The 23,906-nt window shown below is 50.6% G+C and overlaps 1 protein-coding gene across 1 annotated transcript in view; it reads left to right on the plus strand.

Annotated features, from left to right (window-relative positions):
• The first annotated feature begins 910 nt into the window (after nucleotides 1–910).
• The window catches only part of CD81 (CD81 molecule), a 31,982-nt gene continuing 8,986 nt past the window's right edge, over nucleotides 911–23,906 (plus strand). The window contains exons 1-3 of the mRNA XM_035328512.1: nucleotides 911–1,069; nucleotides 10,966–11,080; nucleotides 21,908–22,005. Coding sequence (XP_035184403.1) covers nucleotides 1,004–1,069; nucleotides 10,966–11,080; nucleotides 21,908–22,005 — 279 coding nt within the window. The 5' untranslated portion in view covers nucleotides 911–1,003. The remainder of the gene's footprint in view (nucleotides 1,070–10,965; nucleotides 11,081–21,907; nucleotides 22,006–23,906) is intronic.

A 23,906-nucleotide genomic window follows, 5' to 3' on the forward strand; every position in this document is an offset into this window, starting at 1 on the left:
TTTTCAGCATGCATGTGTAGGACACGTGCTTAGCTATCAGGTCAAACCCTGCTGAGGCGGTGTGCTCAGACCCCTGTCAGTGGTGACAGGCAGCACACGCTCTGAAGCTGCAGGTTTTAGGCTCAGAGGCTGTTCTCTGAAATGCTTCTGCTACAGAAAAGTGTCCAGGCAGAAACAGGGCATTTTTCCATGCCCAGTGCTGCAATCGCCTGCTGAGCTGGGTTGCCTCATCCCTTTGGCTGACAAATACACTAAGGCAGGCAGGTGTTTCTCTGAGCATCCAAAGGCACAAAACCCATTTCTGCTCTTTTTCAATTAAATATTTAGCATGGTAAAGTCCTGACTTTTATCAAAGGTCATCTTATGTTCTGTTTTTGGGAGATTGGTATCCTGGCCCCAAAGGAAACAGCCACGCCTGCTGCAAGCACAGCACGGGGCAGGGGGGAAGAGCAAGCTGCATTTCTGGGGATGCACAGGTGGGCCTAAAGACTGGGAAACTTCAGCATGCTTCTGGTGCACAACTTTATGGTTTTTAACGGAAATCACCAAGCCACTGGGTGAGGCAGAGCCGAAATGCCAATGTGTGCCCCAAATCCCTTGGGTGGCAAGCCCTGGGCACCCCCAGATGGTCAGCGACTGAGCAGATCAGTTGGCTGATGAACTGGGGGCAATTTTTTTCACGCAAGGCTTGGGAAGATGAGTTTTAATGTAGAGGGGATGAAAAAAAAAAAAAAAAAAGGGGGATGAAAAAATTTCAAAAAAAAAAAAAAAAAAGAAAAATTATTGGGGGAAAAAAAAAAAAAGGTAAAACCATTACGGGAAAAAAAGGGGGTGGGGGGGGGAAGGCGAGCGGCGCCCCCCCCTGCTATGGGAGGGAGAAGGATGAGGAGGAGGAGCAGGAGGAGGAAGGCAGGGGGCGGTCCGGGGGCGGGCTCTCCCCGCCGCGCCGCCGCCGCCGCCCCAGCCCGGCCGCAGAGAGCGAGCCGCATCCGCAGGAGCCGCCATGGGGGTAGAAGGCTGCACCAAGTGCATCAAATACCTCCTCTTCGTCTTCAACTTCATCTTCTGGGTGAGCCCCGCAGCGGGGGGGGGTCGGCTGCCAAGGGGGCTGCGGCGCGGCTCGGCTGCTTTTAGCCGGGTTTTTTCCATCCCTGCCACCCCCCGTGCGAAGACCTGCGTGGTACTGGGATTTTTTTGAGGGGGGCCGGAAAAGTGTGGGGGGGGGGGGCGGCGCGTTTATCCTTTGATTTTTTTTTTTGATGCGTGCAAACACATATCTATATATTTATTTATTTGTGTGCATACATATACGCCTAGATGGCATGTTTATATATACCTACATCTCCACACTCATATGGCATTCATATACGTATATATTTATGTATTTACATATAGCCTTCTCAGCACGAGGCTGGGGGGCATCCACCCCCCGACCCCCTGTTGTTCCAGTGGGGTTCCCTTCAGCCACCCAGGGGTGGATGGGGCAAGCCCCCCACCCTGGAGGTGTTGAAGGGGAGAAGGGGCTTAAAAATAGGGGTGGCTAGGGCTGCCACTGCCCCTCGATGCCCCGTGTTGGGTTGGAGCTGGGCACTGTCTCCTGGGAAGTTATTTGGGTCCGCAGCTGTTTCCCATGGTGGGGAGGCTTGCTTCCCTGGGAAAGTTTCCCGGGGAATAATTTGTCCCCAGGGGTGGCTGGACCTGGGCACGGTGGTGGCAGCGGGGCCTCCCATGCAGGAGGAAGGTCGCCGTCGGTGGGTTTCTCCCTATTCTTTCCCAATTCTGGGTCAGCAGCCTCTGTTTTTTCTGTTGCGTCTCAAATCCGGTCTGAATTCAGGCTCTGCTTCGCCTTTCTCCTCCCGGGGTAACGCTGACCGAGGGGAGTGGTGACGGTGGCTGCATTAATTGGTACCCGATGCTCTGCCAGCTGCAGGATGCCTGGGGGACCGGCCTGCTTTTAACCTCTTCCTCCTCCTGCAGGATGGAGCCTGGTGGCCCCCTCCCCAAAATGCCTGCCCGTGTTGTTCCTGTCGCTTTACCTTGCTTATCCGGGGGCTTTTTCATCCCTTCTGCGTCTCATTTCCCGCCATCCTTGCTGCTCAAGCTTGGATGTGAGGGAGGAAGGGTCTTTCGGGGGGCAGGAAGGGTGCAGGAGGCCTTTGCATGTGGCTTTCCGAACAACTTACCTTTTATTAAACCACCGTTTTGCTTCACTCCTGTTTTCCTTCCCCCTTATGGTTTCTGCTGCGACCTGCTGGCTCCCCGAAACGCTGCCCCAGCGCTCGCTTGCCAGCAGCTGGCTCCCTCAGGCTGCCTCCCATGCAGATGGCGAGTCTGGGCTTCGTTAGCGCTAACTATGCTCACTGCCAGGCTCAACAGTGGGCGAACAACAGGTCTGATGGCTTGCAGACCCTTCTGGTTTTCTTTAAGCAGAATTCACAGGGTAGCACCTTGTACCCCTTGGGGGGGGATGCTTTTGTCACCACCGTGGCACCAAGACCCTACGAGAGCTGGCATTATAAGGTCGGGAGCAGCACCGACATCCCTCCATGCAGGGTGCTAGGCTCTCTGAAGGGTGGCCGTGCAGGTATCCCAGTCCTGGGGCAAGCGCTAAGCCAAAGGGAGGTGTGAGACACAGGATTTCGTGCAAGCTGCTTGGTATGCAAGGGCTGCCGGGCTCCTCGCGCTCATTTGCTTATCGTTTGCTCGGCGCTGAATCGAGGTCGGGCGCTGCTGGCGAAAACAAGCACGAGGCAGAGCCAGAAGTTTGGCAGGCGCAGGGGCTTCGCCGTGCACTAAAAGGCAGCTGGCTTCGGGAGGAAGAAAGGAAGCAATTCTAAACCTTTGCTGTGTTAACAAATGAGAAAGAAACTCCGATAACTTACTGAAGTTTCCCTGTTGTCTTGCTGGAGTGTAAATAAACTAAAACCCCCCGGCTTCCTCCCCCTAGCAGAACGAGGGGGGGTGGCTGAACAAAGCCGCTGTGTTGAAAAGCAAAAGGAAAAGGCTGCCCCAGCGCCAGCTCCCCGGTGCACCTCGGCAGCCTGCCTGCCTGGGATTTTTCTCTTTTTTTGTGTTGTTTTTCCCTCTTGCATGTGTTTTGGGAAGAAGCAGCCAGGCTGGACTTAGTTGTCTACTGGAAGGGGCGAGTGGCTGTGCTGTGGTGACTCTCAAGGAGCACACGTACCATTGAAAGATGTGAGGCTCAGTAGGCTGCCCCAAGCGCTGTAAAGCTTTCAGAAGCCCCACTGCACCTCCAGCTCTTTGTTAGAGCCCTTCAGGCCCGTGGCCAGGCTCCCAGTGGAGCTTGGTGCCTGCGTCCTTTGCAGCGGCATCGCTTGGACTGAAGCTGTGGAGGAGGCCAAGGACAGCACCTGGGGTACCTCACCCGGTTAGCAAAACACAGAGCTGATAAGGGAAAAGGTTTCGTGCACTGCAAACTTGCCCTGAAACCTTGGTTTCAGGGAGAAAAAAAAAATAAAAATAAACAAACAAAACAAAACAAAACAAAACAAAAACAAACAAAAAAAAAACTTGAACTGTGCTTCTGGTTTTCCTTGCATGGCTGATTTAAGCCCTGGGTTAGGGATACTTTGAGGGACAAAGGTTTTCTGGGGGTGGCTCGGGAGCAAGCTGCCAAACACAGGTCTTGGGGTTTCGCTGGTGGACCAGGCGGTCCTGGCTCGTTCTTCAGCCTGGAGCTGGCAGGGACAGGGTGTGAGGTGGGGCAAAGCCCTTTCTCCACCGCACTCTTGGCAGCAGCCATGCAAGCGGCTGGGCTTTGGCCGCCCACCGAAGTGAGTTGAACCCCACAGAACCTGGCTGGACTGACCATTGCGGCGAAGCGTCCCTGGAGAGGCTGAAGGAAGCCGGATGGCTATTTTAAAATGTAATTAAACATAACCAAGGAGAAATTGGCTTACTCCGAGAAGGCTTGCCCAGCCCATTAGCTAATTTGGCCAGTGGCAGCCTTCCAGGTCCGGAGCAGTGCTGGCTGCTGTACCATGGAGGTGTCTAATTAAAAGAGCCCACTCCTAATGCCATTTTCCAGGCAACACGCAACTATTTTCTCTTGCTTGTTTTGTCTGTGGTATGGGTAGGGTGTGAAAGAGAAGAGCAGAGGGAACATGGAAGTGAAAAAACACTGTCCTGAGAGTGAGGTTCTCAAGGGAACGCATTGTGAGAAGGGATGGAGGAACCGTTATTTTCTCATCTTGTGCAACTCTGGAAAAATCTATTGGTCATCCTCTGGAGTCTGCACAGCGTGCACAAAGGTATCTGGCTTTGGCTTTGAGGGGTGGCGTCAGGGGGAGGCAGTGAGCCCACGCTTCCTTCTCTCTGGGTGGCGGTGGCGGTCCCGGGGTGACAGTTCTGCCCCCAGGGGGTGACCTCGCCACCTGGGTGTGCCGGGGAGGGCGGTGGGTGCTGCTGCCGCGAGTTTAAACGAGGTGACGGAAACGAGGCGGAAGAGCTGGCAGTTAGTGTGATGTGCAGCGCTCTGAAGCACTGCTCAGAAGTAACTCGGTGGATTCGTAACAACAGCTCGACTTCTGTTTAGGTTGCAGCCCCACATGCATGCCTGTGCTGGAAACTGCTTCGGTTGTATTAGTCATAGCGTGTCACAGGCTTTTCCAGTGTGGAGCGGGGGTTTTTGTTTTGATTCTTGGTCTCCCTGGGAATTGCACACAGCTCTGTGAACGCCAAGGGCACGGCGCTTTTCCAAGCATCTCCTTGCAGTGACTTGGGGTTTGGTGGGGTCAGGCAATGCACAGCCCAGCCTACCTCCACGTGCCTGGGAACACGGCTATTTAATGACTCTCTTTGTAGGGCAGGGGAAATGTTTTCTTAGTGTGTGGAGGCTCAGGACCCGGATCCAGGCTTTCCTGCTGGTGTCTCCCTGGGATGTGTTTCTGGGCTCGCTATCAAGTGAACGCAGCCCTACCATCACCCACGAAACCTTAAGTCTCTGTGTGCCGAAGCTTATTTAACCGGGTCTTTCAAAGAGACCAATGCTTCGTCATCAAAAATACCTGACTTCTCTGCATGAGCTGCACTGAAATCACCAGGAGGGAGCATCTCTAGCAGCCGAGGGGGTTATTCTGTCTTCCTGAGGTGGTTCTTCTGCCAGCCATCTAACGCTCCCCTGTGCAAGAGCATGAAGGCATGCACAGTGCCTTCAGAAACACTTTGATCCTGTGATGAAAGGTGCTTTCACTGTGTTATTAAAAAGGGAAAGCAGTTGTATTAACCTTGTAGTTAAATGCTTGTGAGTGTGGCCAAATTAATTTTAAAGTGGTATCTGAAATTGTTTTCCACCGGGGCGGTTAACCCTTGCTGGTAGATGCCAATTGTGTAGAGCTGCTTCCGGTCTGAGCACCCTGCTGGTGCGTTGGACACTGGGTTCCCACTCTCTTCCTCCTCCTCTGGCTTTATTTGGCCCTGCCTGCCTCTCCTCCGGGAGCGTTTCTTCCAGCTTGTTTTGAGCCGTGCAGTTTTGTTGGGCTGGTAACTATAGGCACCAGCAGAGAATTTAGCCCTGCTCCACGGCTGTATTAATAGCCGCTGCTGGAAGGTGGCCATGGCTGAGCCGCTCTCAAAGCAGAGCGTGGGTGCAGTGGTGCCTTCCTCCCCCTGCATGAAGAAAACAGGGCTTTCTGCCCCATTTTTGCCTCCATTTCTGGAGAGGCTTTACCTGCATGTTTTCAACCGTGTGGCCTGATCTTTGCCAGTCATCAAACGTCACAGTTGCTGAAGACAGCAGAAAGGTCTCGTCTGCCCTTTCCAAGAAAAGTGATGTTGTGGCTTGCGAGTTCCTCTGTTGAGTTTGAAAACGAAGTTTTTATGTTTTGTGACTGTCTTCAGTCCAACTGCACCTGAGTTTGTCTGATTTAAGTCACTTACGCTGCTTTCATCCCCCTAAAATCTTTGTATGAGTCTGACGGGCTGGTGCTCCTGCTCATCCCATGGTTCCCCATCCTCCATGTAACCAAGCAGCGCTCGATGCAACTCGACATGATGAACATGGGGACCATCCACAGCACTCATCTCCTTGAAATTTTAAGGAACTTTCAGCATGAAGTTCTGCCATCTCAACGTGAGGACCATGGCAGCATCAAACCCACGTTCCTGCAGGCTGCCCTTAGCTTTTGGCATTCAGCTCTTAGCACAGGGGAGCTCCTTAAGCGCTTGCATGGGGTGAATCTCTTCACCTTAGCTGAGAAATTCAGCTTCTGCTCTGCGGGGAGTGAGGTGCGGGGCAGGCATGCCAGCTTGGCACTGCCCATCCACAGCCTGCATCTACGTGTGCACCCTGCTGCAAACATGCTCTGCTCTGGGCCCTGGCTCCATCTAGGTATTGCTGCAAAACCTGCAAGGTCCTAGTGCATGTCTTGGCAGGCTGTGTGTGCGTGCAGATTGCCTCTTCCAGAGATGGAGTTTCATTAATTTACGAACCTCTGTCTCCTTTACTTTTTGCTTCCACTCATGCTGGATGCATAAGATCCAGCTACAAAATGATTCTTCGTTATTTACACTGTATGTGCTGGATAATGTGATATCTGCTTTTCCATTTAGAGCCCAATAAGAGATGGGAGCAAAACGTTCAACCCCAATTTAGCAATTAATTCCTAGCTGCTTGTGCGACGAGATGCTTCAGCCTTGGCGAGCTGCTTCATCCTTCCGTGCCCCACTTCCCAGCACCCCAAAGAGGGGGGACCTCTGGTTTCGCATCACCTCGGCCACTTCACAGCCTGTGTTGGAGCGGAGCCGTGTGGTTCCGGTGCTCAGTGGCTCAGGGAAGCTGCTACAAGCAGGAAAACTTAACATCCAATCTTTGACCCAAATCTTAAAACACCCCAAAGCAGTGTCGGTGTTGGTGATGTCAGTGCTTTGTTTCTCCACTCTGGAAGGTGGTTTGGGGTCACTGTGGTGAGTCTGTCCGCAAGCAATACGCAGCCTACCCGGGCTGTGCAAGAGGGACGAAGGCAGCATCGCTGCAAAAACTCTTTCGGTTGTGTTTTTGCTGTGTGCCCTGATGCTGGCAGTGATGGAGGGGCGAGGAAAGCAGCGTCCCAGTGGGAGGACCGCTGCGTCCATGGGAAGCCGTGCTGCTAAAAATACAGCATTGTGAAACTGCCGGCACCTGGACTTCCCTTCTCTTCCTCAGGGTTTGGCTGCAGGATGTCTGCTGCGCTTCGGTCAAGGCACACTATAGCTGCAGCCAGCGCTGCTTCCTCCTTCTCTTCCTCCTCCCTGCCAGGAAGCCTGTTTTGGAGGGAGGCGGAGGGAAAGGGAGCAGGAGGAAAAGGGGTGGTGGCGGCAGCGGAAGGGACCGGGGGGGTGATGTACATCCTGGCGTACGCGAGCGTCTGGGGGGCAGTGGGCAAAAGCAGGGTCATCTCAGCTACAGGGTGCCCCGTGTTCAAGGGGAGAAGAGGGGTACTCCTTGCACCCCTAAATCATGGGAATTTCTACAGGAGGGGAGGAGTGGCTGAGCTGTGAAAGAGTGGTTATCACTGCACATGGTGTTGCATCCTTATTGTGGTGCTCTACCAGTGATGCCCAATCCCATGGATTGCACCTCTCGGGGGGGCTGCTTTCCTCCCCGCCATCCCGTGCTGGCTGACAGCAAGTCTTGCACATGCCCTGGGTGGGCAGGATCCAGCTGGAAAAGCCTGGCTGTCTGGGGAAGAAGCAATAAATCTCAGGAAGCTGGAAAAGTGCAGCAAGGAGGAAACAGCAGAGGCTGCTGCGCCACCTCTTCTGTGCTGGCACGCTGTGCCCTTTGGGGTGTGAATCGTGGGGTCACCTTGCTGTGTGTTAGGGGAGGTGGAGGAGGTGTCATTTGCCCTTGGGGGTTGTTTTCTTTGGGGGTTTTAGGTATGTGCCCATGGGATTTTAATTTTTAATATTATTTTTAAATAAAGGTGGAGGGAAGCACAAGTACAGGGAGGAGGCAGACCCTGCATCCGCGTTAGGGGAATTGCAGGCTGGAGGGGTAGTCTTGTGGGAAGCATGTCTGAGAGTAATGCAGCATGGGTGTGCTGAAATTGCAGCTTTTACTATAGCTCTCATGGAAGCAGTCCACAAAAATGTAAACTGAGGACTGTAAGATGTGTTTGCAACGAGCCTCTGAGACCTCACGCTCTGAAGAGCTGGGCAAGCGAAGAGAAATTCGGTAACCTGCATGAGGTGCTAGGTGCCTACAGGGAAAAAAGGGGCATTTAGAAAATAAGGATATGCAACTTGGAGACCAGAAAAGTGCCCAGAGAAACTAGAGCCCCTAGATGCTATTGCAGTACAAAAGCAGAAAGCAGGGTTACTGTGACAAAGGGACGAGGCTTTCTCCTTGTTTTCTTTCCTTTGGAAAATGCCTTCGTTACATTCTGTGCTGCCTGGTGGTGGAAGGATGTATGGTTTTCATGGAAAAAGTTACTCAGCGTAGCCTAAATCCTGTTTTCATTAGTAAGTGAATGTCGTTTGCTCTTAAGAAATGCAGCTGCTGTTGGATTGAAACTTCCAGCCTAAGGTCCTTGGTGCTCTGTTTAAAAAAAAAAAAAAAAGGGGGGGGGGGTGTCTTTCTGGGTTGTTCTCTTTAATGAAAAAAAGAAAAAGTTATTCTGCTGGAAGCCAGGGTTTCTATGGCAATCCAGTGATTTTTTTTTTTTCCTTTCCTTGCTCCCCTTCCCCCCCATCTTGTTTCCTTCCCTGCCGAATTCCCAGCATGGCCAAGTTTCTCTCTGCATTCAGGGGACAGGGTGGACGTGTTGGTGAGGGGACATGTGCCATTTCACACCTTACACACTGCTGTGCATGTGTGCACACTTGGTGGTGCTGATTCCCAAAAACACTGCGGCATTACAGCGAGACCCTTCCCCAGCTGAGCAGAGGGATGCTGCATGGCGCTGAGCTTATCGTGAGCCTATTGCTTTGGGGGTTTGGTGGTTTGGGTTTTTTGTTTATTTTTTGGAATGAAAACAAACCAAAACACCACAGATGGCTGTGAGCTTTTCTTCACCTCTCCCTGCCCCCACAAGAATCCCAGATCTTTCTTTGGGATCTCGTTTCCCTGGGAGACACAGCGAGACCCTTAAGGGGGGCACTGATGAGTTTGGGGACCTTCCCCATCTTCCCAGAGAAGCAGACATGGGCTCCGTTATGTTCTTAAACAATGAACAAGCAGTGCCAGGCTGGATTTGGTGAACTTTCTGCCTTATTTGGAGCTGAGCTGGAGCACTGGCTGGCTTTCGTGGCTTTTTTTTCTGTCGCGAGGGCTGGGAGAACCATGGGCTGCCCCGAGTGCGAGAGAGCTGACAGAGCCTGCAAGTGGGGAGGTTGCACCAGTTGCTGGGGCAGGAGCATTAAGGGTGATTATTTCAGAGGCAAAAGGAGAGAAAGGCTGGTAGAACCTCTCCTCACCCTCCCAAACTGACAGGTGGGGTTGGCGGGGATTTTTTTTGCTCTGGGAGCCACGAGGTCAGCTTGCCCTGGGTGTCTTGCATAGATGGTGTGCACTCGCCCAAGCTCCCGTGGCACCCCAATAAAAAAAAAAAAAAAAAAAAAAAAAAAAAAACTCTTGGCTGGGGATGGCAGAAGTTAGCAAGGAAGAAAAACACATGCTGACCTGAGGAGGAGCGGAGCAAGGCGAACACATGGAGCCTTTTTTGGAAATCCCAGTCCACATGTGTTCACTTGGACTTGCACGGCTGGAGACGTTTCACTTAACAAAATCTGTTTTTTGTTTTTTTGTTGTTTTTTTTTAAGTGACATTCATGCTCACACCTGACCCTGCTCAGACCCTTTTACAAAAAACTTTTGTAACTGCTTCTCTACTTTTCAGTAGTTATCTTCCCATTTCATGTACGGGCTCTTTTCAAAAACAAATGGCTTGAAGGATTTAGGATGCTCACATGGGCAGTTAAGCAGACACTTCTTAGGCAGCAATTCTTAGCCTTAAGAATTTAAGTCACTTTTTTTTTTTTTGTAACCTGTGTTTTTATTTTTTTCCCCCCTTTGGTGGTTTTAAATGAAAGGGATGTCAGAGATAACACAGTGAGTCCTGCTGGAAGCCTGCTCCTGTCCCCCATTTCCATTCTCTGCCCCCTCCCCTAGAAGAGAAAACACTAAGGAAGCCATTCATAACGTTTTCCATTACCTGAACATAATGTACTTTTTTTTTTTTTAATTTATTTCCCAGCTTTCTGGGGAAGGGAACAAGTCCCTTTGCCAAATGCTGCTGAGGATGGGCATTTCCCTGTCTGTCATCAAGTTTGATGGACTGGTTTATAAATCCCTGCGGGCATAGCTAGTTGTATCGGTTTTGTTTTTAAACAAAACCCATGACCCTGTTTGTTCATTGCAGATAAATGAAATCAGGTGGTAACAGCCCGTTGGGAGCAGAGGGTAATGAGGGCTGATCCTGATTTCTGTCGAAAATCCCCTGGGTTGCACACCTGGTGTTTCTGAGGTGAGACCGAGCCTTCTGTGGTAGCCGAGTGATAAAACAGCTCCGGGAAGGAAACCACAAGCAGGAGCCAGAGGCACCGTGCACCTCGTACACCTGCTCGGGATGAGGGCTGCTCCTAATGCTGTGTGGGGCGTGTGAATCATGGGGCGTATGGCTCAAAGCACTGCAGAGGTGGGACAAAGAGGATAGAAAAAGGTAGAAATTTTTCTCATAGAAAAGCCCAGGTGGGAAGGGACCACGGAGATCATCTGGTGCAACCTTTCACTGTAAAGCAGGGTGTAGACAACACTGCCTGTACCTGTGACTAGCCAAATCTTAGGAGTCCCAAACGCTGGAGAAGCCACCTCATCCCTGGGGAGGCTGCTCAGTGACTGATTGTGTTCTCACAGCAAAACCTTTCCCTCTCGAAGAAGAACTTGCAGAAAGCCTCAAAGCAAGCAGCCCTGCTCCTGCACGAGAGGTTTGGCTGTGGGTAACGCGTGCTCCCTCTGCTTTCTCCCCAGCTGGCCGGAGGGATCATCCTGGGAGTGGCCCTGTGGCTTCGCCATGACACGCAGACCACCAGCATCCTCTACCTGCAGCTGGGGGACAAGCAGGCCCCCAACACCTTCTATGTCGGTGAGTAGCAGAAAGCAGAACTAAAAATACCTGACGCTTCCCCGATATTCCCCTACTGTGTGGGCCAAGGCCTTGATTAAATGCCAGCCGTGCCTGAAAGGTGGAGCCTGAAGTTACGGCAGCTAAAAGTGCAGGGGGGCCTTTCTTTCATTGCTGGGCAGCAGCTTTTGTTGGTCTCTCCTGGGGAGAGGGTGCGTGACTGGGGATCGGGGAGACTTCTTGGAAGCGAGTCTCCTTTCCTCTCCCAGCGGGACGCAAAATCGCTGAAGGAGTGGCTGGCAGCAGAAAGGAAAACTTGGAGAGCTTGTGACTCATGTTCTCCAGGAGGGGAAGGTGGAATGTCTGGGTATGGTTGAGCATGATCTTTATTAATTTGACAGCACGCTGGCTTGCGGGAAGACAAAACCCATGTTTTGCCCTATTTTTCAGTGATCCTTGGTGGGCAAGGGAGAGCAGCTTTTGCAGGCTGTGGGGCAGGACTCAGGGTGTGAGCAGCCAGGAAGGCATGAGGGCCGGTTCCTCTTGAGTTCCTTGGATAAGAGGCACAGAGAGCACATACCTGTATGTCATGGGAAGAAGGAGGTTTGAGTCTTCTCCTTTCCACAAATGAAAATTGGTCCCGATGCTGTGCTTTTCCCCCATGGGGTTGAGGGGAGCATCCATCCTGTGCAGTGGTGTTCCCAGATGCCTGAAAGAACAGCTATCTGCTGTGAAAAGATTTCTTTTAAAAAGATTTTTTTTTACATATTTAGGAGCAGGAAGGACAAAAAACACTCCTCACCAAAGGGTGCTGGTGGGGTCAGTCAGGTGGGCAGAACCCCTTCTAGCTCTGAGGATATAGGTGTAGGAAACACGCAGAGCTGGACCCACCTAACCAACATCCTTGTCTTGCCTGTAGCTGGAGTTACCTTCCTGGAAGGGTTTCTCTGCAATTTGCTCTCTTGCCAATCAAGCAGCATGCCTGAGCCCTTTGGCCCAGCTGCTCCTGCTGTAAGCAGCAGTGGGTTTTACATGGCAGCTGCCTGCTCCCTCCTGCCTCATATCCAGAGCTGTATTTAGAGCATTTCCCCTTTGTATGTTTTAAACTAAAAAAAAAAAAAAAAAAAAAAGAGAGAGAGAGAAAGAAAAAATGTTAAACTCCTTCCTTTCCAGGAACTGGTCCAAACATCTTCCTTCTGAGGCCAAACTGATATGTCCAAAACACATTTCTCCCAAAACCTGGGAGCATCCTTTGCTTTTCAATCCTTTTTTGTTTCATTTTCATCCTTGGCCATCGTTATTTAGATGGCATTGAGGAATGCACTTGCAGGAGCAGGATGAGTCCCACCACCTCGCTGGCTTCCCGGTGCAGTGGACATCCCAGCCCCGAGGCTGTCTTGTCTTTTTTAAGTTACATTCAGCAACAGCTCTGCCCGGATTCCTTCTGGCGGCTGTAATTTCCATGCAGTAATAATAGCAGAGCATTTCTTTCAGCTGCTGGCTCTTCTAGCCAGCCCTCTTGAGCCTGAAGTCTGGGATTCCTTCCCCCCCCCCCGACAACTGACACTCCCTGCACAGCGGCGCACGCCCTCCTCTTTCTCTCTGCTGTCCAACATCCACATGCACACAATGTTCCCGCTTCGGGAACCTCTCTCTTAAGCCTAGGGTTGGCCTCCGGAGCTGTTTTTTTTTCCCCTTGCAAACTGCTTTTTGGTGCCTGCCTCATCCCAGGATCTGTCGGGAGGCTTTCAACGCTGGCCAGGCTGTGCTGCGGGACGGGGGAAAGCAATTAAACCCTCAGAGGAGGCAAACGTGCACAGTGGGGTTTTGTACTTAGGGAGGGGGGAAGTGGCGCTTTACTGGCTCCCAGTTTTTCCTCTGTGGCTCCCTCCCTCCCCCCCCCAAAAAAAACAAAACAAAAACAAAACAAAAAACAAGCAAACAAAAAACAAACAAACAACAACAACAAAAAAAAAAACAGTTAAAGCTGGTTTGTAAAGGCTGCTTCTCGCATGTGTGTAATGGGGAGAGTAAAAATAATTAATATTGCATTCAGGATTGAACAGTGATGGGGAAATAGGAGGAAGGGGATGTGGGGAGTGAGGCAGCTTCTGGGGTCACACGATGCTTATCTACCTCCAGCCTGCTGCAGGGCTTCGCCTCTGCCCAGAAATAACCCAGGTTTCCACCACGGCCACCTCTCATCCAGCTCCCCAGCCCACACCACAGAGCTTGCGGGGCTTTTTCTGGGGATTGCTCTTTCCGGGGATTGCTCGCAAGACATCTGATCCTGAGCACTTGTTGCAGCCTCTGCTCTTGGCATTCCCCATTTGGCTGGGGAAGCTCACGCCACAGCAAACAGCACGTTAACTGCTTCAGTGCTTCCTGCTCGTCCTCCTCGGTTTGGTTGTAGTTGTAAATCCCAAGCCCATCCTGCCTCTCAGGATATTGCTGCTTCTGAGTGTATGGAGACTGTGAGACATGTTGATACCAGGTCAGAAACCATAATTCAAGATAGATAGCAGCATGGATGAGTTGGATGCTGACAACCAGTTAACTATTTCTTAGATATCTATTCACCCACTGCCTAAAGTCCCATTATTTTTTAATATTTTTATTTTTAAAAGTGTGATGCAATGAGCTATGAGAGCCCCCACAGCCGGATTGTCTCGACAACCCAAAATAGGAAATCTGCATCCAGCTGCTAATAGCAAGGGATGGAGCAACACGACCCGGTGCTTTGATTATCTTATCCCTGGGAGCGGGGCCAAGCTGCGAGGAAGAGTGCCAAAACATCCAGATTTAGGGTGTGATTTTCCATGTAGCTTTGGGGGTGGGAAGAGGGTCGGCTTTGCTTCTGTTGTAGATTTTCTCCCTGGCTTTTCGCTTTTTGTTAGGAGCTCCTCGGCTGGCTTGCGTCTCGTCCCCGGAGCACAGCAGCAGTGGCACTCCTTGGGAGTTGTGTGAGGATTCGGACAGGCACGCAATAACAGATTAAATTTGGACACGGAGTCTGTTGCTGTCACTCCCTTTCTCGCTGTCCTGCTGGGTATTGCTGCCTCAGTAGAAAGTTGAAAGGCAATGAATTATTTTTTTATATTTGGGGCTTTTTTCCACTAGCAGCCAGGCTGATTATAGTGGCGATTCCAGGTCTGGCTCCCAAGCAGCTGCACGTCTGCCCTTGAAGTCATCAGGATGTGATCTCCACTGCTGGTGAGCTTTAATGGGCATCCTTGTCCACAACATTGCTTTTCACAAGTACCTTCAGGGGGTTGTGCAGGCCTCAGGGGGTCTGATGCTCGCATTAAAGCATATTCAGCAACATGCAGGAAGGGATCAGGACACCTATCTGAGCTTCCCCAGGGTTCCCTGCTGTCCCTATAACATGCAAGGATGCTCCTAACCATGGGTTCCAGATGTGGCCAGCAGTGCAGAGCATCCTGGCACATGCTGAGTGGTGCTACGTTATCCAAACAGACAGCAATGGCGAAGCAGTCAGTGGAGTGCTGTGCTTTCTGCCCATAACAGTGACTTTTTTTCTTAATTACCCTTTTCAGGGTAATGCAGCCATTTCCAGGGCTTCAGATGTGGGATTTTTGTTGCAGAGGATTTCCCATCTTCATTCCCTATCCCTCCAGAAATACTAGGCAGCTTGTAAAGTGTGTGCCAACGTACTACGGCAGGGGATTAAACTTAACAGCAGACCATTGGCTAAACTGCTCATGGAAGGGCTACAATAGCCCAACAGTCCTATTTCTAGGTCCTTGTGCTCTTCAAGGCCCAGCGTGTCAGTGGTTTACCAATGTAAGTGTGAGCAGTGGCGAGGTGTGCACGCTTGGAAGTGGAAACCAAGCACAGCGAGCAAAATGGGCAGTTGCAAAAATAACATGTATGTGGTTGTTTGGTTTTCTCCAGTAGGAGTACATGCATTTCTTTGTCTCTTGGAAATAAGCCCATTTACAGCTAAGGACAATTTAATTATTTAATGCCCTAAAGAAAAGAAGAATGAAGTTTGCTAGTTCTAGATTTTCCTTTAGTCACTGACAGATCAACTTCTTCAATATCAAAGGAATTCTTTTTAAAGTAGTAGTTTTAGTGCAAAACACTTTGTCAATACTTTCTTTTAAGTATTTGGCTTATAACATTTATCAGACAGTGTAACAGTGTTTCTGTATTTTTAGCACTGAATTCAGTTTCTATTAAAAAAGCCACTTATATTTCCCCGTATCCCTTCATTGGGACCAGCTCCTGAGGATCATTTATTCTGCAAGCTAAAATTGGTTATGACTTAGGGCCACTTCCCTGCTGGCTTTGCAAGTCTTTACTTAAAATCAGTGACAGTAAGTTATTTTGGGTTCAGACCTACCCAACTGCAAAACAACTTGTGTCATCACCTATTTGGGTTAGGTTCAGACAGGCAACCTTGTTGCCTCTAACATACAGCCTATTTGTGCTCCTCAGGCTTCTGAGGATGCCAAAATAGAAAGCAGAAATGCAGGAGGCATTGTCCAGGAGTGCAGAAGAATTTAGGTGAGCAAGCTTAGATGCCACTGGTTCCGTGAGGCTGGCAGCATTGTCCGCTGTAGTGATGTTGGGAGAGTTAAGGTTGCTCCAACCATCAGTTGTTTCCATGGCTGGTCCCAAGCGGGGTCTGTAAAGGGAAAAGCTTCAGTTCCTGCTCAGAAGGGCTCCCTGTTAGATCACTGGAGTGCACTAAAGACAGGTGATGCTCAGAAACTCCTCAGTCCTTCAGCATCCACAAGTAGTTATCCTCCTCCCTTGTCCCTTGTATTGGCTCTGCTGGGGGGACCTCTGCTATGTCTTGCTTTCCAGAGCTGCATAAATGAGTTTTCCTGTGAAAACCTGCCACACGTTTAGGCCTACAATGTCCACAGGACGTCCTCCAGCAGATGTCCAAAGGTGGTGTAGTTTGGGGCAGCAGAGGATAGCTCTGGGCCTCTAGTACTATTACTATGGGCCACCACAGTGCCAGAGGCCTCCTGCCAGCTCGCATGTGTGCCAATGTTTGGAAGCTGAAATCTCCATCCAATGCTTCCCATGTAGGCAGAGCAGAAGAAATCTGACTGTGGCACCTCTGCTTCTATGGGATCACTCAGGGTATGGGTGTGCACACACGTGGGTGCTGGTTTGGGTTTTCTCCACTCTTCCCCTTTGCTTTTACAATTAAGGTGTGACCTTTGCTTCCTTCCCGCGTTGCTCTTCCCCAGAAAGGCAGTGTGTACGTCCTTCCATCTCCGCATGCGTGCCACATGGCCCCCAGAGAGCTTTCCATGCTTTGTGACAGTGGTGCTCCATCTGGAAGGCATTAGCAGCCATGGAGCAGCAGCATTTTTCTTAGGAGAGGGACCAGAGGGGAAGGAAGGAGCTTCCCAGTTGTTACCAGCAAACCCTCTGCTTTTCCCTTCTTTTGCCCTGTTTTCAGGAAAGCGCTGTTGGTCCTGCTGGCACCATGAGATAGGGTTGAGCCTCCAGGGCTGGGAGGACCTGCTGGGCCAATTCCATGGGCAGCTGGACAAAAATGGGCAGGAGACCCACCCACACAGGCTGCCGCATGCGGCCATCCCTTTTCCACTCGGTTGTGGAGGGACTTCCCACTCCCTGCCCTCATGCTGAAAGGAAGCAGGTCATGGCTGGGATTTTTTGGCTCTGAAGATGATGTTCTTCCAGGACTGGTGCTGCAGGGTAGGAAGGAGTCTCCTTTCCACCTCCAAATGATGGTGCCACCCTTCCACATTCAGCATCTCCAGACTAGGCCCCACTGCAGCACTCCCTTTTCCCTGGGAGGCTCACAAAGCCCTTGCGTTTGCAGAGTCCCCTCCCAGGAGCCGATCTGTCGGAGGATGAAGACAAAAATCTCTTTTTCCCTCTCCACAAAGGCTTTGGGAGCCCTGGCCCTGCAGCTCCATGCAGGAGGAATGCCTCTGCTCTCTTCCCTGCTTCTCAAAGTGCATCCCCAGGGGGAGATGGCAAGGCTTGGAGAGCCGCGAGGGTTTCCCAGGAAGAATGATGTGATGCTGGGGATTTTTATTTATTTATTTATTTTCTTTTGGAAACATTGCCATGGTGACCTTTGGGAGAAGAGACTGGCTTCGATTAGCTTAATGAGTTAAAGCTGGTGAGAGAGAGGAGGGAAATTGGCGGGGGGGGGGGGGGGGTTAGGGGGGAGTGAGGATGCTGTTTGGAAATGTCCCTGCCTGGAGCCACGAAGCCTCTTGCGCAAGGGGAGGGCTGGCTTGTGCCGACCCTCCTCTCTTCAGAGGGATTCTGCTGTGCTTCCTCCTCCTTTTATTTGTTTTTATTATTATTTCTTCTCTGTCTTTTCTATTTTTTTTTCCTTCCCAGCAGGGACAGGACGTGGGTTTTACAGCCCTGTGGGTGCCAGCAATGTGGCTTTAATGCTGGGGCAAGCAGTGACGCTTAACACTGTCTTTTTCTCTCCCATCGCTGCTCCCAGCACCGAGCATCCTGCTGTCTACCTGGCCTGGAGGCATCACCTCCACAAGATGGGACCTAAGCTGGCCTCTTGACTTCTTTTTTCTTCACCCAGCACCATCCAGAGAAAAGTGCTCGGTGGCTCAGTCCCCTCTGTCTGAGGTTCCGGTGCTAAAGCTTGAGGAAGTCCCCCCCACCCAAAGCAGCATGTGCTGGATGAGTTTTACTCTGCTGCTGCAGCTTTTCTGGTGTTTTATGTTTTGATGCTCTGGAGTGAAGAGGTCATATCGTGGCTGTGGTGCTCCTGCTTTGAATTAAGATGGGACCCTGAATATCTTGGTGGTGCCAAGGTGAAACAGTCTGGGTGGCCCCATTTCCTGAAGCTTTCCAGTTTTCCTCTCACAGGGAGATAACGGGGGACTTGGGGCCCTGGTTTGTGGCTGGCAGTTTCATGCTGAGAGCGGTACCTTGGGGTTCAAGTGATGCTGTAGGGATGGATGCTTGGGGCGGTGGGACCATGAACATCTCCAAGTGGCTCTCTGGAGTTCCCAGGGTATATCATGCTTCGCTCAGAGGGAACGGGATTGCTGCAGGCGTTTTGTATTTTATACCTCTCTGCTTTTATCCTTTGTTTATGATAAACAGCCTTTCTTGTTTTAAAAACCCTGCGGAAGCTGCCATGCAAATGCACAAGCAAGATGTGAAAGGCAGATGGAGCCTTGCTCAGGCACAGTTGTGCCAGCAGAGGCGCGGGCGCTGCTTCTGACCGAGGCGCTAAACATTTCCATCCAGGACAAGCTCACAGGAGTTAATCTCATCTCTGACACTGCAGCAGTGAGGAAGCTCGGGCTGGGGAAGTCTGGCCTGGCGTTACGGAGGACAATGCCCCATTCAGGGTGGGCATGACAAGTGTCTTGCTCACAGACACCCAAATCGCGCTGTCCATCATCACCACGGGCTGCCAGGAAGGAAAGCAAGGATGTGTCAGACCCCTGTCTGGGAAAGGGCTTGGTTGTTGTGGACTTTCTGTCAGACAGTGGTCCCGCTGCCTGGTGACTCCCTCCATACAGGCTGGAGGGAGAGATGGGGCACCGGCCCCTGTCCCTCGAGGGGAGGGACGGGTGTGGGAAAACACTCGTGACCCAAAGGGTGTGGTTGGGTGTTTTGGTTGTATTTTTTTTTTCTTTCCCCATGCAGCATGGAAATGTTAATTGTACAACACTGTATCATTTGTGTATTTTGTGCTTGGTTCTTAATAAGCCCTGGAGCTGCATTCCACTGTATTGCCTCCTCATAGGATCTGTTTGTCGGTGATAAAAGGGGACGCCATAAGGGCCATTTGTTTGTGCCCCACACTGAAACTGGCCTTCATCCCAAAAACCAGGCATATCCTCTGAGTGCTGGTCAGGAAGCAGTGCATGGCACATGGGGCTGGTGGTGTGGTAGTTGTCCATCATGACCTTTAAATGAAGCACTGGAAGGAGCTGGTGTCTCTTACACCCATGGGTGTGCGCTGGCCATTGGAGTCCCTGCAACATCTCAGGCTCCAGCTGTGCTGCGTCTGTCTAAAGCCAGGGTGGGCAGTGCCAGTGGTGGCTGAGGTGACTAGTCCCCTTGCCCTTGGCCCAGCTTTGTCTGCTCTTTGCTGACCTCATGGGAGGAGAAGTCAGAAGCGGCTGCAATCAGGAATGAGCAAAATTGATTTTGCCAGAGACTTGTGAGGAAGACTCTTCCATGGAGCCACCTGGGGCTGTAAGATGGAAAAAGTTGATCCTCTTTGGGTTGGAAACCTAAAGCCTCAGCATCGCTGGTGCAAGTTGAAGGGGTGAGGGCAGTAGCATATTGCAGTAATACTAAGCTGGCTTTTTTTTTTTTTTTTTTCTCTGAGAGACCACTGATCACACATCGTTCTTCTTGAATCAGCAGTTTTGTTGCTTCCGAAAACCTCCATCAGGCTCTCTGACGCTTGGCAGGTGTCCAGCAGCCAGCCTTCACTTCCCAGGATGTGTTAATGCCTTCCCATTGCCCCCAGCCCCTGCAGGGCCCCCTTTTCCCATGCACACCCCAGCCCACTGGCTCTCTGCCTGCCTGCCGTGGCCTGTCTCTTGGTGGCCAGTCCAACACTTTGTCATCTCCAGCCCTTGGGAGAAAACCTCTTAGTTCCACCTCAGGCAGGTCCCCGCAGCTTGAGCTGCTGGCCTGGCCTTTCCTAAGAGACTCTCCCCGGGGGTTTCTCTTGCTCATTTTTCCCTCTCCTCATGCCTTCAAGCAAGGAGCTGTTGTCCCGTCCCTGCTTGGTGAGCTTCAGGCAAGGCCCCCTGCCTGTTGGCTGGGTTTTGTTGATGCCAGGTGCCTCCGAAGACCCTTGATAAGCATCAGGAGGTGCCGCTCATGCCTTTTTCCCCTTTTGCTTGCAGTAAGCAGTGGCTTGCTGTGAGGATGTCAGTGTCACCAGCAGCGAGTGCCGTCAGGTTTTGTGAAGAGGGACATCCTGCTGGGTCAGCTCGCCCCATTGTGCCGTGCTTCCCTTGCATCTGGCTTCCTCCCTCCTGCCTCCCACTAAATATAGCTGGGGCATTGTGCGAGCGCCGGGTGGGTGAGAAGTGCTGTCCCCTCGCCTGGGGACAGGAGGGTCCCGGCAGTCAAGCTGTGCTGGTGGCGTTTCCCTTGCCAAGTGGGGTGGCTTTTGTTTTAAAAAGGGAAGGCTCGGGAGATGAAGTTGACCATTCCTGAGCTTGCAATATCCGTTAAGGGGGGTTATACACGCCGGGGTTATTATTGTGTATCGGGTTTTTAGAGGAGGGTTTACCTTGGCTTAGCTCTGCTCTCACAGAAGTCGGTTGTGTCATGCGTGCCCGTTAGACTTTATACGTAAATTATCAGATGATTGCTTAAAAGCTACAAAGATAAGAAAAACCTTGGGCATGATAGGCATGTAAAAAGCAGTTTTTATCTTGTTTGTGCTTTAGTTCTGATCCTAAGAGCTGACCGGCTGATTAATAACTATAAACGTGTTTAGACTCCTAGCAAAATAAAACACTTTGTTGAAGCAATGTCTCTCTCAAGCACTGGGAAGATTTGCTGTATTGCCGTTAACTTTGAGATGCTTATATATTTGTAAGCATAAATATCTTCTTATTCAGATTTTGATTTTTTTCTCACTTGGGTTAAAAATGACTGTGGTCTTGCCTGATGTTGAATTATTTCTTTGATTATTTTTTGCACACATCAAGTTGCTTTGGAACGGAAAGTGGAATTCACTTACAAAATAGTAGACCCACGATACTTGAGAATGTTAGATAACTAAAAATAAGCTAAAGGTACAAGATACATGAGGAGAAAGCTGTGTTTTTTGGAAAAGGAGACAGTGTAACCAAGCTGGTAGCCATTGTGTGGCTGGGGAGGGAAAGCATTGTGGCTGTGTACCTCAGCTAAGTGCTTGGATCCTGAGCGAAAATGGACTTTCATTCCTCTATTTTCTAAGCTCTCCCTGCCTTTTTTCCAAGCCTTGAGCTAGTCGGGGAGCAAGCTCACTGTGCAAATTTAATAAGTTGAAATTAAAAAAAAAAAAATCTCTGTGGAAGAACCTCTGACAAACAAGGGCTAGATTATATTAACCGGGATGCTAAGCAGCACTTTTCCCTTAGTTTTGTGGCTTGTCTGTCTCTGAAACGTTAGCAGAATAAATATTTGTCTGATGTTTAATCTAAACAAGCCATATGCCTTATTGTTTGTTTAAAAAGATATGTTAACTAATCATTTTTTATCTCCTCTGCTTAAATATTTAAAATAGGATGCCATGGGAACTCCAATAATGCAGCTTTCAGGACACTGTAAAGCCTTTGTCTTCCTTGCTACACCCTCTTCCTATCATTGATTGAGCTCTGTGTGTTTCCTGTGATTTTGGGGGTGGTTGCTTTTTCAAGTTTCAGTATTACTACCTTCAAGCGCTTTGAGGTCCAACTGGTCTAAGTTGTGTGGTTTGTGTTGGTGCCCGGACCAGCCATGAGGTCTTGGCTAGCGCAGAGGGAACACCTGTGGGCAAATTCACCCCAAATGAGCTTACTGATGGTAATAATGTTTGTTTTAATGGGAGGAACAATAACAGTGGCCTGAAATAGGGTCTGAACTCAGGTGGCTGTGGACCACTTCCACCAGTCCATCTCGGTTCACATCTGGGGACACCAGTGTCAGCAGAAGAGTAGCAGAGCAGAAAGCAGGGTGAGACGTGGTGGCTTGTTCTGCTGCCGCCACATCTGCAGCCACCTCTGGTGCTCTCAGGACTTAATTATGCACACCTTAATTAGCTGTGGAGCCAGTATGCCTGGCCCGGTGGTGGGATGCTTCTTCAGGACTCTCTGCAGTAACATCTTTGCCTCTCGCTCTCCCTTGCAGGAATCTACATCCTGATTGCGGTCGGTGCTGTCATGATGTTCGTGGGCTTCCTGGGATGCTACGGCGCTATCCAGGAGTCTCAGTGCCTTCTGGGAACGGTAAGGGGCTCAGCACCATGAGGGCACACGGCCGCTGAACCACCTTTTTCTTACCTAACATCCCCTACAGCTTCCCCTTTTGGTCTTGTTTTTGGGGCCACCTGTGGGGAGGGAGTTCAGTGCTTGTATGGAGTCATCTAATATTTTTACGTGTTAGGGCTAGGAAACAGCAAAGATTTCCCACAATATCTTAGTGAGGGTGTCGAGGTAAATCTTGGGAAAACCATTACTGAAGCGCTACAGGCATCCTTGATGGCAGGCAGCAGCTTGGGTTTCCTGGCATGGGATGAGCTTAATTGCACATGCTGCAGCCACACCAAAAGCCTTGGCCTTGGGGGCGAGGGAGACCCAGTTATTTGCAGCAAGTTCTCACACGTGGTTCAGGCTTAAATCAGAAGCCAGGCACTGTAACCATCACCAAGCTCCGTCAGCCTCAGGGAGAAGCTGACTGGAAGTGGCCACGTTCACGAGCCACCACATGGGTGTCCCCATTCTGCAGCCCTTGAGACAACCCTGTTTCAGGGCTTTCTGTGATTTTTTTTTTTTTTAACTATTTTATTTTTCCTCTCCCCCCTCCCGTAGCAGAGTTGTATGCAGTAGAGGAGAGTGCTGGCACATACATATCTGCTCTCAGGCTGTTACTGAGGCATGTCAGAGCTTTTGGCACGTTGTGCTTGAGAAGGCAAGAAATTGCACCCTTGAAAAAATGAAGGGATTAAAAAAATATATAAAATTTGGAGGGACTTTCCAGCACTTGGCTTCGTTGAGCTGGAAGATTGTGGTCTGGTGACCTGTGAGTGTGGACTCAATTGGGACGGAGGGAACTGGAGCTTCTTGCTCTGCAGATTGCTTCACCTCTGGTTCATTCTTTTTCCACATTGGCAAAAAGGAGAGGGGCTCTCGTGAACTTTAATAAAGCACTTTGGAACATCATTGGGTGAGAGCTGTGGCAAGAGTTTGCAGGCATTACCATTGCTGCCGGGAATAGGAGGAGTCTGTGCAAAAATCTGACTGATAGTTGTAGCAAGGTCTGACAGCTTTGTTTTTTTTTTTGTTTGTTTGTTTTTGTTGTTAGCACGAGCTATTACAGACCCTGAATTACCCCTTGCTCCCTCTTGGAGTTGGAAAGACGATTAGGAGGGCAGATGGTGCAAGGTACCTGCAGCTCAGCAGGGAAACCGGCTGCTTCGGCTGCAGTTAGCAGCTCTAGCTGCTGCGTGCTGCCTGTCTTTGCTCACACCTTGGCTTGCCAAGGGGAGGCTGGAAGTGCCTCCCGATGACGCTTTCTGCTGGCCAAGGCTCCCTGTGGGCTCCAAGGACATTTCCAGGCAGCATCTTTAGGGTGCTCCCCAGGAGTGACCGGGACCACCTCTGCACACCTGCCCAAGAACAGCTCCGTGTTTCCGTGGTGTAAAGCTGCATCTTTTTGGCATTTTACAGCCAGCTCACAGAAGCGTACCTGCAGAAAGCTGGATCTCCAAATCTGGGGTGAACAAGCCAACCTTCACTAGAGGGTAACCACTGCAAGAGTGAGCCCTAGTGCTTAACCAGAGAATTACAGTGGCCTCATGCCTGTGGTTTAGGGTGATGTGGGTCCCAGTCTCCCCTGGGAGTTCCTGGGAAACCAGAGACAGATAAGTATTTAAATAGGAATTGGTTGTTCTAGGACAAAGATGTTTGAAGTCCTTTCCTGCAGGCAGGTCAGGGGTCCTGTTCCCATTGTGCTGATATCCCTTTGCTCTTCTTGAGAGTAAGGCCAGTTGCAGCATCATTCTGTAAACTCCTGTTTGCCCTGTTGTGGAAGAAAAAGTCCTGAATGTGTCTGAAACAGACACTACCCAGAATGTGGGGCTGTGTTTCCCACCCCATACTGTGATCTTATGTCCTCTCCTGGCTACGTT

Source organism: Oxyura jamaicensis, chromosome 5, assembly GCF_011077185.1.
Source record: "Oxyura jamaicensis isolate SHBP4307 breed ruddy duck chromosome 5, BPBGC_Ojam_1.0, whole genome shotgun sequence".
Taxonomy (NCBI): Eukaryota; Metazoa; Chordata; class Aves; order Anseriformes; family Anatidae; genus Oxyura; species Oxyura jamaicensis.